General features: G+C 40.9%; 1 protein-coding gene across 1 annotated transcript; it reads left to right on the top strand.

The window, feature by feature from the left end:
* Positions 1–335: 335 nt before the first annotated feature.
* pigo (phosphatidylinositol glycan anchor biosynthesis, class O) lies at positions 336–14,298 on the top strand. Its single transcript, XM_023960753.2, has 10 exons — positions 336–1,819; positions 1,906–2,049; positions 2,123–2,246; positions 6,018–6,177; positions 8,660–8,836; positions 8,955–10,551; positions 11,279–11,482; positions 11,610–11,794; positions 12,653–12,723; positions 12,974–14,298. The coding sequence occupies exons 1-10, from the start codon at positions 1,342–1,344 to the stop codon at positions 13,101–13,103; spliced, it is 3,270 nt and encodes a 1,089-aa protein (XP_023816521.1). The 5' UTR covers positions 336–1,341; the 3' UTR covers positions 13,104–14,298.
* The last annotated feature ends 328 nt before the right edge of the window (positions 14,299–14,626 follow it).

Below are 14,626 nucleotides of genomic sequence, written 5' to 3'. Positions count from 1 at the left end.
ATTTATTAACGAATCTATTATTGCTGATTTACAACTTTATTATAAAAATATACTATTTGGTTTTCATAGCTTTGATGTCAGAGATCGTGATGCCTTCTTTTGTGTAAACTTGGTATTATTCATGGCTAAATTTCATATTCACAAAAGCAAATTCTCCAATAAAAAACCTGATTTCTTTGCGTTCAAACTTGAACTGCAGCAATATTTAAACTTAATTTCATCTTCAAAAAATACAAAAGCTCAAAAAACAATTGACATTTGTAAATCTTTTGGTCTACTGATATAAGTTTACTCTCGCAATTTCTCTTTTTATTTATTTATTTATTTATTTATTTTTTACTTTATTTTTTTCTTTGTTTAGTTGTAATATTGATTAGTCAGGACGACCTCCGATGTTTGAACAGGCTTTAATTATAACAGACTCGCCATTCACCTTGCACTTCAGCCACATCTACAACACCGCCTCCTAGTGTGTATCTCGCGATAACAAACAACCGCATACGTCACATAGTTTTATTTTATTTATTTATTTTTATTTGTTATTGCCTTTTGTGATTGTTTCTAATAATTAAAATTTTCTTAATGTTGTAACACTTTATTCTACTGTACATTATATGTGCATAATTGTTGCATTCTCTTGTTCTGTATGTTGCAAAAAAGAAAAGAAAAGGGAGTACTTCCTGTTGCTTCCTGTGGTTTGGCCCGTTTCTTTGACTTACAAACAGTTGGGGTATTTTCCTCAGTAGGTGGTTGATTAAAACAAGACGTTATGTAGTTTTTCTCTACTCAACATAATGCAATGTTCCACAATGATGTTCGAGTTTTTGTTCGAATAATGAAAGAAATTGAAACCTGCAAGCCTAGACTCAGGACAATCAAACGCCCTCCAATTTTGTGTTACAAAAAAGGGCTCCGCCTGAAGTGCTGTCACGTTGGCGTTCCGGTATGTCAGCAGCCGTAATGTCTCATGGAAGGTGTCCGAAAGAAAATGAAGGCGCCGCCTTGTTCGCTGTTTACTCGCTACACATTACCTGGTGTTGTTAAATCACACATGCGCGCCCGACTTCCGATAAAGAAAGGTCAAGAAAGTCGTCTGCTACAAGGTGATATCAAAGCCAGGCGAACTTAAGGTGTTACTAGTCTGCTTGACGTTATTAGCTAGTTTTATCGGCGTATTGCAGCACATTGATTGAGTTAGCTCGTTCACACGGGTCGCAAAGTTTTAACAAACTAACTGTGACGCGACACTAGCATTAACATCCATGGCAGGTAGGTGTCATGCTCTGTTGAGTTTGTAAGATACGTTTACGTTTCTCCGGACTCCCATCTACTAGTACTAGTATGAAGGGACTCCCCGTCCTGTGGTTGCTGCTCTGGTTGAGTGCCGTGTACTTTGTGGGCATCTACGTTTTTGTGGGGGGCTTCCTACTGGTAAGGCTGGAGGTGAACAGGACCAGCACATGCGGCGACTTGCTGGAGCCCGAAGGGGGCTCGGCGGATTTCTGCCGCGGCCAACCGCGATTCAAGAGGGCTATAATCCTAATAATCGACGCCCTGAAGATTGACTTTGCCCGATTTGACTCCAGCAAAACGACGCCACGACATTATGAGAACAAACTACCTGTGCTGGAGGAGGTGGTGTCATCCAGGCCCTCGCAAGGTCGCCTGTACCCCTTTAGAGCTGACCCGCCAACGACCACCATGCAGAGAATCAAGGGTTTTACCACCGGATCTCTGCCGACCTTTGTGGATGTGGGCAATAACTTTGCATCAAGTGCCATCTTGGAGGACAATCTCATCCACCAACTTGGGCAAACAGGTATGCTGACACTCTGAAACATCTATCTGAAGTTCACATAATGTTACTTTGTCTTTTATCATGCAAATTATTTTCTTTTTATTCAGGCAGACACGTTGTCTTTATGGGGGATGACACCTGGGAAAGTCTTTTTCCCAAGAAGTTCTTTCGCTCCCTGCCTTTCCCTTCTTTCAATGTTAAGGATTTGCACACTGTGGATAATGGGATCCTGCAACATCTCTACACAACTAGTAAGCATTCCCTACAGGGTTTTACTTACTCGTGTCAGTTGCACCTCCATAATTTTTCTGCTGCTGTGAACAGTGGTGGGGGATGACTGGGACGTCCTGGTCGCTCACTTTCTTGGCGTGGACCACTGTGGTCACAGGTTTGGCCCCGATCACCCATCTATGGCTGACAAGCTCACACAGATGGATGGAGTCATCAGGTCAGAAAGTGTTACAGGAACTCTCTGGGTGTGTTAGAAATGAGAGTATCTTTCCCTCTCACATAAAACGCTATTAGAGGTGTAATGATTATTCAACTTGAATGATTAATCAATTTATATTTCTTTGAAACAACTAGATTGATCCAATTGAGGCAAGTTGTAGATTGAATTGACCTGTACCATTCGAAAGCTGTTTCAATAGGAAATTGATTATATTATATTATGATATGTTATATGTTATATTATATTATATAAATATTGGAAAATACAGTTTGGATTTAGGCACGGTAAGTTTATTTTTCTAAAATGTAAAAACGACCAACTAGGTGCCATCACAGCAGACTTCACACATTTGATGGCAGCAAGAAATGATCAAGCCATCATTACAATCTAATGTGTGGAAACACTTTGAATTTTGCAAAGACATGTGACCATACACTGTGGCATGATGTTCTAATAATGTTCAGTTTGTATAATTATTATGTGGCAAAACAACAGTGGCAACCCCAATTTTGATGAAGCTAAAATATATATGGATTTTCCATTAGTTCTTGTTTGTTTGTACACACATTTAATGTACCGTAAATTCCGGACTACAAAGCGCACCCGAGTACAAGCCGCACCCACCCGTTTTCACGTGATTAATTACGTGTTTAAGAATGAGCAAGTATCAGCAGTGCATGGAGGGGTGAACGGGAAAAGCTCTCCTTCCGTTTGTGTCGCGGCAGCGTTATGGGAGTAACAGGACTGGTTAAAAAAACACACCGGTAAAATAAAGCAGCGGCGACTGAAAAGCGCGCGCCTCAGCGCGATACGCGATACGCGCGCCTCAGTGCGGCGCGTGCGTCAGAAGTCAGAAGCCTCTGCGCTCCGCGGACGCCTCTGCGCTGCGCGCTCGCCCCGCGCACTCCTTGTCTCCCCTTCCTATCTACTCCGACACCTCTGGCCAGGGCGGCTTCAAGGAGGAGCACTTTGTCCCCATTGCGCCGGTGGAAGGAGCAAATCGTGTCTGTGTCTGTGCAAAGCAATCGGACTTAATACTGTACATTTTGTGTATGAGGGGCGGATGCGTTGTTACGTGTGGGAGCCATCAGACTGCCATCGGCCCCGCAGCTCTATAAGAGCAGCAGGAGAAGATGTCTCCAGCTCACAAGGAGGCTGTGAGCTTTTCAAAGCAAAATTCCGCTCAGTCCTTAGAAACCGTACAAACGATCACGTCGATTTGTGTTTCCAGTCGTGTCCCGACAAAATAAAGGCTGATGTTATTCCCACATATTTACGTGCAGCCAGCCGAGTCAATATGACTCAGAGGTAAATTCACTCCTGAGCATGCGCTGTTCTCTCCGTCACGCAGCTGACAGGCTTTTCCAAACCCGTTGGTGATGGTGGATTTTTTTACGCTGCTTTTAACGATTGCTTTTAACTTGAAAGCTGCATCATAGTGTAATGGCGATCACGTGCAGGTTGGGTCTAATGGCACCAAAGGATTCTGGGATGCGGCCGGGCATGCATGTTTCGCTTTGTTGAACCATGACTGAAGTGTCTAAGACCTGAAGTCAAGTCCATGCTGTTTGGCTGCCAAGAGGTGTGTTGAAAAATAATTAAAATCCATAAATTAGCCGCGTCACTGAATAAGCCGCAGGGCTGTAAGCGCAGGAAAAAAGTAGCGGCTTATAGTCCGGAAATTACGGTACTCTTGATTATCTTGCAAGAAATACAAAGAATCTGGAAAACTTCACCTGCACTGTTCAGTACCCAGATTTTTATCTCTAAGTCACACTGGTTGAATCTTTGTACTGATGTACTGGAACGATTTTTGATCCGTGAATCAGCTCATTCAAAATGAACCAATATCAGCTATGAATCATATCGTCAACCATAAATTTGGAATTGATTTGTTGATAAAAAAAATTGTTGCACCTAGGGGTGTGACCATCGCCGCATCACCACACGTTTTTTTTTTTTTTTTTTTAAAGTTCTGCATATGGTGCGTGATTGGAACTATAATAAACACATTCATCTTTGCTGATAATTTACTTTTTCTGCTAGTCCTGTGTGTTCAGACTTCAAGGGCTTCTGGGGGAAAGCTTTTATTACAACTCTCCTTCACTCCCTGCTCCTCTCTCTCCCTCTTGGCTGCTCGGCTCTCACTCCCTCTACGCAGCACGAGCTCCCTCTTCTTACACACACGTGCGTGGTTTCACCGCGACACCGCACCCACTGCTGGTTCATCACCGCCGTGATCAAAAATCCCACACCGTCACAGCTCTAGTTGCACCCCTATTCAGTATGCATTTGAATACATGATCCATGTATTGTTGTTCACCTTTAGCCAATTGTAATTGATCCAACGTGGAGAACGCAAGCTTGTGATTGGACGTCTATTTGTTTGCATCACATTAGAAAAACAACAGGAACAAACACGGACAAAGTTTGACAGAAACTGGTTATTTACTTCCTGATAAATTTTATACCTTTTTACTAACAGTCAGTGGTTTTCAACCAATACTTCTCTTTCTATCAGTACTGTATCTTTTACTTTCCTTTTTAGAAATCCTCAATTAACTGATGCTAAAGCTATGTACACACTGGGTGTATGATGCGTGTTTAATATATGTTGTTCACTCTGTAGCTACCCAATACTAGCACATGTCCACCACTTACAGCTGGAAGAGGCTTGGTGCGAATGTTGAAGTGGTGCAAATCTTTTGAATCTTGCTCCAGGCTTTTTCTTTTACTTATCTATTCCGATTTATGAAAGTGTCAAATAATTCCGACTGGGCACAAACCGCAAATAATAATTTCTCCTCCGTAATCAATTTTCAAATGGTTGGCACCGTGAATAAAATTTAATGCCATCCAAGTCCCTGACTGGTCAAAGTTCTACCTGGCTGCACGTTTTGTATGTAAAGTCCGAAAAGGGTTGAAGAAACCTGAGTAGCTATGCTTTAACACAAGAGTTTTGAACGCGGAAACCCAAAACGCACATCTATGCAAACGCACGTTTACATAGACTTTTCATTGGAAGTGGTCCCTTGAATGTGCAGTGCCAAAGGCATTGTGAACGTAGCCCATAAGTTTTTCACAAAATTATTATTTTGTTAAAAATTGATCAAATAAAATTTTTTTGGTTTAAAATTAGTTTTTTGGGGGGGTAAATCAGAATTTTATTTTCTCATTGCTCTGCTCTCTTGGGCTTCTGTTGTTTAAAGTAAGTTCAGCCTCCCCATTTCCTGCTATGAGCAGACATTAAAAAGGCAACTAGCAAAGAGGAGCTTGTTTCCAAAACGGGAACAGTCTCCTCAGCTATGTGGAACTGGTTTTGACCTGGAGCAACAAACCACACACTGCAAAAATTGTTTGAAGGCTGTTGCTACCAAAATTGGGAGCACAACAAATTATTTTCAACACAAGCTCACAAATGTTTTAAAAACATTTTTACATCTTGTATGTAGTTGCACTTTTGTGTTCAGGCCAACTTCTAAAGGAGATGTTAAAATAAAATAGTTTTTGTTAAATATATTCTGTCATTTGTTATTTTTGCCAAAGAAATTGAAAGGAGAGAGAAAGAAATGATTAAAATCAAACATTTAATTTGGTGTAAAAACATCAGAGATTTTATTTTTTGGCCATATCACCCAGCCCTACCTTATACCAATGCAGTACATTTTGTTATCCTCCTAAAAATAATTTTCAAATGAATATTATAAATTGGCATAGATTTAATTTGATCCTCTTTTTATTTCCCTGTAATTTTGTTTTGTTTTTCAGGTCCGTGATTGAACATCTGCAGAATGACACCCTTTTGGTGGTGATGGGAGACCACGGCATGACTGACACCGGGGATCATGGTGGAGAAAGCCTGAAAGAGACCGACGCTGCTCTCTTTCTTTATAGTCCAACTCCTGTATTTGCTGAATCTAACTCACAGGTAGGAAGTAGGCCTGGGTGAAAAAAATCGATTGAATGAATTAATTCAAATTTTTTGTAACGGGCGATTTAAAAAATAACTAAATCAAGTTTTTGTATAATGGCGCATTTTTGGCTCCTCAGAACTTCTGTAGCGTTAGTTTCACACGGCGGTATGGCAAGCGACAACAACATCATAGCACATGCAAAACAGCAAGCGACAGCATGGCTACCGGTGAGAGTGGGAAGTTTGTTCCCAAGAAAGGAATAAAATCATCTGTTGTTTGGTACTGGTATGCGTTTGCTGCCACAGACGTGGAGGAAGAGATCCCACGCTGCAACTTTTGCCTAAAGCCCATCGCAGTCAAAGGCGTTGACCGCGACTCCTGCTGCTTCATCAGCGTAGTGATCCAAAATCCCACACCGTCACAGCTCTAGTTTATATCTTGTGGGACACATTTGCATATAGCCAAAGACATGGTACCCATATATACCGTGGAGAAGACAGGGTTTATTAATTTAATTAAAACCTTAGACCCCAGATATTAGCTGTATTCCTGTTAATCCTTTAGAAAATTGTGCTACTCTCAAGGTGAATGTTTGTCTCCTTTTGGTCTAGACTACAAAGTCTGACTTAAAACACAGCTGGTACTTTGATTCCAAGAGTGTGTTCATTTATTTATTATTCATCCCAGAAATGGGGTTACATTTGTCTTGAGTTTGATTAAATCAAAGCAAAATTTGGTTTAAGTTGTCTGACGTTTGTACTTATTGCTTTCCTTAAGTAGTGGGGGAAAAATCTGGGGGGAAAAATCGGAAATCGAATTAAAAAAAATAAAATCGGAGATTTTTTTTCTAGGCCATATCGCCCAGTCCTAGTAGGGAGCAATACTGATTTTTTTGTGTTTTGTTTCTTTCATTTTCATGTGTATGCCCACATAAAACTCCTAAATTGGAGTTATTCAACCGTATTTTTGAGACAGAGCCAGCTCGGATGAGTAAAACAAAGAAGTACATGGATCTATTTGTCTGCATCCGAATGGAGCAGAGCATGGAGCTTGTGTTCCTTCCAGTGTATTTTCAATGCTCTTTTTTTCAAACTCTATTTTTTCATCTGCTCCTGGTTCACAACTGTTTGACTAAAGAAATACAATTTTAAGATTAGTTTTCTTCATATTTGTCCTCTGTAATCAGAAAAAGCCTACGAGAACATGTCAAAAACTCTAAAAGCACAATTTCTTTAACGGAGTGGGTCTTTAAAGGAATTAAGTTTGAGTTTAATATGTTTGTTTTAGCTATTCTTTAAAAGGATTTACCAAATATGTGACTGTCTTGGCCTCTATGGGGTGTTTTCTCCACACCTTTTTCTCTCTACAATACCCTATTTATCTCATTTGCAGGCGTCTGATAGTTATGAGTAATTACTCTCAATATTTTTATTTTTATTCATTATTATTTTTATTGTTTGTAGTAATGAGAAGATGATTATTTCTAATTTGGGTTTCATAATAGTTGCTGTTATTGACTTTTCTAGTATCAAGAATATAATGAATGCATAGTTATATATGTCTCGAGCCTTTCCTATCTATCTTTATGAATCTATAATACTGTAGCCCTAAATATGTATAGTTAGCAGAATGCATGATGGTTACTTCAAGCTTGTGGATGGAATTCACTCTCGTTGTCCTTGCATCACACACACACACACACACACTTTTTTAAATTTATTTTTCTTTTTTTTGTTTTTTACCTCCTGATTTTGTTTGTTAGTATTGGTAGTTGTTTTTATAAGTCAGATCTATTTTTCCAGTGTATTTTCGTTTATTTGTTGTCTTTGTTTTTTTCTGTTTTCTCACTTGAACAAAAAGAAGAGAAATTTTCTTGGTTGTTGATTTTATACAGAAAATGACATATTTTAATACCATTCAAATTCAAAGACAGAAATAATGTAAGCATTTTTATTTTGTATTTTTGAATTGTTAAAAATTCAAAAAATAACGTTAAATTCTCTTGCCTGCACGGTGGCACAGTAGTTAGCGCTCTTGCTTCACAGCAAGTCCCGGTTCAAGTCCTGAAAGACCTGAAACAGAACATGGGAAAGCTTTCTGTGTGGAGTTTGTGGGAGACTCCGGCTTTCTCCCACTGTCCAAAAAACATGCTTCATAGGTCAATTAGTAACTTTAAATTGTCCCAAGGGTTGAATGTCAGAGTGTATGGGTGTGTGATTGTGGCCCTGCGACAGACTGGTAACCTGTCCAGGATGTCCCCTTCGCCCATAAGTGGCCGGGATAGGCTGCGGCAGCCCTGTTGCTTTAAAGGGATAAAAACGGATTAGAAGATGAATGAATTAATGATTATTAGTTAATCAATTAATTAATTCATTCATTCATTAATCTAAATTGTACAAAGAATATTGAGAAATGTATTTTTTTCTTTCAAGAAATCAAAAATGTGAAGAAGAGTGTAATTTTTTCCTGTTTTTGTTTGTTTTTCCCGCTCCTCAGAACGAACCAAATGTGGTTCCACAGACAGACTTGGTTCCCACCCTGGCTTTACTTCTGGGAATTCCCATTCCATACAGCAGTGTTGGGCAGGTCCTCTTGCCTTTATTTCAAGAAAAGACAGCAGGTGCAGTTGCAGGTCTCAGCCAGCTTGAGGCGCTGTGGATCAATGCAAAGCAGGTAGCTTGTATAGCATTTCAAAGATGAGATTGCAACCTTTACAAATCCTGCCTGCAGCACAATCAGCGATTAGTTTTTTCCCATTTCATTGTTAATTCAATTGTTTGCTTTTTTAAAGGTTAACCGTTTCCTGGAGACGTATTCAAGCATGGCCAGAGACATTCCACCACAAAGACTTTCTCAGCTGAAGGACGAGTTTTCCCGCCTCTCCTCCGATTACCTCAGCTCGCTCAGAGAGGGCCAAAGCCCGCCTTCACAGCTGGCGTTATCTCTGCAGGCGTACCTCACATCTGTCAGAGACACCTGCCGATCCACCTGGGCCAGATTCAACCCTGTTAAGATGGCAGCAGGGTTAGCCATCCTGGCTTTTGCCTGTCTGATGTGTTTGGTCCTGTCTGAGCTGTCGCAGGTGCTGATCAAAGAGTACAGTGTGGGGCTGAAGGCTCCGGCTGCTTTGGCACTAACGATGGGGGTTGTGGTAGCCGCTGCTCAGCTGCTCACGCAGGGCTACGTTGAGGGAGTTTGGTGTCTGGCAGCTGGTGCCTTCAGTTCGGAGCTTCTCTTCTTCTGGAGGTTCCGACGAGTCAATTCCTTCACAGTTTTAAAGAACGGGACAAAGGTTTCAAAGTATTCCAGGTGGTTGACTCCATGTCGCCTTCCTGTTGCTCCTCTCCTGATACCACTCCTTCGCTGCGCCTCCTTGCTATCAGATAGCTACGTCATCGCTGAAGGCCGGGTCGTAACTTTCCTGGTTTTCTCTCTGGTTCTGTATATTCCCATTCAACTGAACTGGAACGGCCTGCTTTTGCCCCCAAGCCCCGACCCTTTAAAGTCTGCTGGACTGCTGCCTCCTTCCGGTTTGTCCCTGTCAACAGTCAGGAAAGAATGCACCACTCTTCTAGGCTGTGTGGGACTCCTCATCAGCACCCTGTACCTCTCCCTTTCGTTCCATGGGTGCAGAGAAGAGCAGGGCTCCTGCCAGCCTTCATCTTTTCTCTATCCTCTCTCCAGAATGCAGGACAACCAGCTGAAGAACCTGCACTACGTCCTATCAGTCATCTCTCTTGGCATTTATACGTCTCTGCTGAGACACGTCCTGTGCCACTATGGTAATCTGAATTCGTCCGGCGGGACAGTGTTCACCGCCCGCTGGATCCTACCGCTGCTGTCCGTGTGCTTGGGGCTCCACTGGGCTGTCAGTGCCACTTCAGAGGACAGCTTCAGGAATCTGGCCCAGCTGATCCGCGTGGCACAGCTGGCCCTCCCCAGGGCCGCCTACTGTCTTTTAGGGCTAGGGCTGTCCCTGATCTGGATTGACCCCATCACCGTTTTTGTGAAAACTCGAGGCGCGGCCTCCTCCCGAACGCCAGCCATGCCCACCCCCTGTTATAGAGCCAGCACCGGCATCAGCCCCCAGGCCGAGCTGCACCACCTGATTCCCCAGATCTACCAGCACATGCGTCGTTCTTTGGACGACAGCGAGCTAAGCGGCGGCACTGAGGCACCCAACCGGCTCACTGTAGAGGCGTACGGCCTAGGAACAGTATACTCTGCCCCTCTGCTGTTGTTTTGTGGCCTGCTGGGAATGGGACTTCTGCTGCTGCATCCAGAGGGCATGGCTGCATCTTTTCTCCTGCTGCTTTTAGAAATGGCAGCTCTGCTGCACATCCATGCATCCTCCACCACTCTGTGTGGCCTGCATGGAACTTACTCTGGTAAGCTGCAAACAGCCCCAAAAGAGGGAAAATGCCTGCTGTAATGGAATTATATTTCATTATTGATTTTCACTTTTTAAACGCATCTTTACAAAGTGTTTGCTCCTCAGTAAAGGAGACTTTTTTTGGTTGTAAATCTTCATATATATACTTCAAATGTTCCCTTTTTTCTTAACCTTTAGTAGTGTATGGCCTTTTTGAGCATTTTCACTACTTTACAGTTTACTCTAGTTATTTACCTTCAGTTTTTTGGGGCAATGCTTGATGTCCATTTTTAGTAAAACCCCAGCTTTTTTCAATTACACAATAATTTCAAAACAAACCTGTTACATTACAAAAATTACAATTTGAGTATTACATTTTGTCTTTTTTTTACTGGAAAATTAGGATCAAACTGTTTTTATGTTTAAAAAAAAAGATCTTAAGTGTACAGACAGAAATGAATAATTCAAAAAACTAAGCAAAGTCAAAGCAATGTAAAAATTTGTAAATAAAAAAAAAAGGATTTAGTCCAAGGTGCGTCATAGCTCTTGTGGTTTTTGTTTTAAACCAAATATTTCAAAGCTAATATCTCTTGAAGTCTTCAAGTTACATTTTTAAATAGAAACTATACTAATGGCGTGTCAGTGCTGTTCCAGCATCATTGTAAACAGTCACATCGACTGTGCAAACGCACCCTTGAATGCAGAGACTACTTAGGGTTAATTGACCTTTTTGCTTCCCACAGGTGGGTTCAATGTGCCCTGGACTCCAGTGGTGTTGTGGTCTCTGGCAGCCACCCAGTTCTTCCATGCCACCGGTCACCTGCCCACTTTCCCCTCCATCCAGTGGGGTGCTGCCTTTGTGGGATTCCCAGATGGGCACACGAGCACTTTGTTACCTGCCTCATTAGTTACTCTCAACACTTTTGCTTCGCACATTTTATTTGCAGGTATCTTTCATTTTGAAAACCCAGTAAAACACTTGCCTTTGAAAATAAGACTCACAAAAAGCGTCACTTCTGCCAATTCAATGCTTAAGTTGAGCTGATTTGTTCAAACTGTTTTATTTATCTACAGTGGGATGTCCTCTGCTGTTGTTTTGGCCCCTGGTGTGTGAAGTGAGGGGGATCAGTAGGGCCAGAACTTGTGGAGTGGAAGGGGGTGATGCTGTGATGGAGATGAGGCTTAGAGAAAACCCTCTTCAGTTCAGCTCCTCACTTCTGCAGCTCTCTGCACGCTACCTCTTTATTCACGGAGTACAGGTTTGTTCACACACAGGAAGTTCCCTCCTTTTCAGGGTTAACGCTCCCAAATGGAAGAGTTGTCTCATTAACAGTCTAAAGCTATGTTCACGCAACTCTCAGGAACTGGCGTTTAAACGACCACTGCTATTAAAAAATCAATGTAAATGCAATTTGGGCTTCAAAACTCGCGCATTCACTCGCTGCAATGCTAGTTTCTATGACCGTTTTCTGGCTCTTTGTACAAAACATGCAGCCACTGAACACATGTTGAAAGTTAAACCAGTTGAACTGAGCAATTGGGACTTGGATTTGGTAGTGACATCCCCTTTCGTTCCAAATTGTTTGAAAATTTATGATTGAAGAGAAACTACTAATTGCGGTTTGTGCCCGGCCATAATTAAATGATACCAAGTCTTTCATGTATTGGAATAGAACTGTGAAATAAAAAGTCTGAAGCAAGATTCACGAGATTTGCACCCCTTAAACATTTCACACCAAGCTTTTTCCAACTGTAGTTGGCGAACATGCGTTAGTAAACAGTAGCAAAAGAAATAAAAGAAGAAGCCCCTCCCTGCATATCCAGCGTAAACATCTTATGCTAAACGTGCGTTCAAGAATGTGTGTGGCATATGTCCGGTTTAATAAAATATCTCTGAAGGGAGAAAGCAAACCTTACATTAAGCTTCGTGAAGTTCAGTTCAGATTTATTTATTTTTTCTTTTGTTTCTTTTTCTTTTGGACTGTATTAGATAAGATAAGATATTCTTTATTGATCCCACATTGGGGAAATTCAATTGTCACAGCAGTTCCAAAAAGCAGAGAAAAAATGCTCTAATTTGTGCATCTTTCAATTCAACCTCTCTGCTTCCATCAAAGGTCTTTTCGTCAGTCTGTGCTGCAGCTATCCTCAGGAGGCATCTAATGGTCTGGAAGGTTTTTGCACCCAAGTAAGTGCCTGAATGGATTTTCCACTCCAGATAAAGACTAAAGGCTTTTCAGAATATGAAGTGGAGCTTCCAATCATCAGTTTGACTGCATGTTTTAGTGGCTGCAGTTTGATGACTCTTTACATTGTGATTCTTTATTATGATCTACATTATGATTCTTTTTTTCTGTAAAACTTTTTATAGGTTAATTTCAGTGGATTTTAGTTGAGAACCTTATTTGAAACCTTTGTCTTCTGTTTGACCTTTGCAGGTTAATGTTCGAGGTTTCTGGGTTCTTTATGAGCAGCGTTTTCCTGCTGTTTGGAGTCATGTTGGTGCTAAGGGTTGACAGAGCTGTGGCTCGATGGTTTAAAAACCTCATGCCAGATGCATCCAGGTAACCTCTGAAGGGCTGTGTCCACAGGAAAGACTGCTGGCATTTTCTCTCAAACTTTACCACCACGGATAATTCCCCACAGACGCAACACAAGAGCATTTCCTGACTCGCTGTAGGACCATGTTGCACATTACTCACACTGCAGGACTTTTGGATCATTCCTTTCTGACCAAGAAAAGGGAATTTTTATATTAAACTGTGGATTCAACAGCCTCACTAAAGGTGAGGCCTTCAGTGTTTTGCATGAATTCTGGTTGATATTATGAACAGCTCTTTTTTCAATGATTTTTTTAACTTATGAAAGAAATCTCTTGAGCCTGTCACTCGTGTGGCTGACTTTACTTCTGGAAAAAAAAGACCACATAGACACAGAAGTCCATTGAAACTGATGTAAGCAGGTTTGTCCAAACTTCTGATCTGTCTTTGCATCTAGTTTACAAACATTTCTCTTGTCCAAAGTCATGGAAAACCTGTTTAAATAAAAACTTGTCAAATTTTTAAATAAATAAACAGGATGTTGCTGAACATTATGCAAAACACCAGTGGAATAAAAGTCTGTCGCAGAAAACTACCTTTTCACTAAGGTCCACTTTAGGTCTAGTATATAAAAATGTGTCATCCAAGTGCATTACATCTTTTTTTCATGTAAAAATTTTTTACATTGTTTTTTTAAAATGATTTTCTAATCAAAATAACCAGCATGTCTGTTCATGCTACTGTAACGTTAACAATGTAGTTCTACAGTAACAAAATCTTAAGTTGCTTCTAGTTTTGCGGCCTTTCTTCCTGATGCTTCATAATTACACTTATTAGGATGTGTTTTGCTATTTCAAACTTAAAAAAAATCCCAAATAGGTGCCTAACTTTAATTTTAATAAATGCCTTTTTTCTCAGTGATTTAATAAGGTGCTTTCAGGAAGTCTGTCAGTGATGTGTATCTGCAGGACATGTGAGTTGTGTCTGGAAAAAATGTTACATCAGCCGCTGAACCTCATTAGCTAATGCACAATATGGAAGGATGTAATGTTTAGGTTGCTGTTCTTGAGATTGCTGTATGGATATGATTGAAGGTGTGTGGGGTGATATTTTGTTTGGTGTTAGAATGGTGTTTTTTTATATTTTCAAATGTTGGATTATAACAATAAGAGCTGTTAAATCAAGGATTTTTCCATTCTGTGGAAATAAAATAATTTTTTGAACCTGTTGTCCATCTGGTTGTTTTTAAATTGATTTGTTATAACAATTTAGTCACCTTTTTTATTGAAATCAAAAGCACAGTTTATTGGTTGAATGCTATAAAACATTCAGGAAAACTGTCAGGTTGGGGGGACTGGTGAGCAGGAAGGACCCAGAAAGCAGAGACGGAAGCACACGGTTCCAGGCCAGGAAAACAAAACTAAACTCACTGTGGGCAAAACATGAAGACATGGCAGAAGGGATGAGACAATAGATACATTAGAGACATTAATGGACCAGCACAAGAGGAAGGCAGAGACGAGATTTATATACAGACAGGACTGACAAGAC

The sequence above is a fragment of the Oryzias latipes genome, chromosome 12, assembly GCF_053564925.1.
Source record: "Oryzias latipes strain Hd-rR chromosome 12, Olatipes_Hd-rR_3.1".
Taxonomy (NCBI): Eukaryota; Metazoa; Chordata; class Actinopteri; order Beloniformes; family Adrianichthyidae; genus Oryzias; species Oryzias latipes.
Note: the sequence above shows the minus strand (reverse complement) of the source record. Positions and strands in the feature narration are given on the sequence as shown.

What these genes read in the sequence shown, in the direction of transcription:
- pigo (XM_023960753.2), top strand. Translation starts at nt 1,342, where the DNA reads ATGAAGGGACTCCCCGTCCTGTGGTTGCTGCTCTGGTTGAGTGCCGTG. An exon ending in CCACCAACTTGGGCAAACAG is followed by an intron (nt 1,820 to 1,905) that starts GTATGCTGACAC and finishes CTTTTTATTCAG; the next exon opens with GCAGACACGTTGTCTTTATG. An exon ending in TGGAAGGTTTTTGCACCCAA is followed by an intron (nt 12,724 to 12,973) that starts GTAAGTGCCTGA and finishes TGACCTTTGCAG; the next exon opens with GTTAATGTTCGAGGTTTCTG.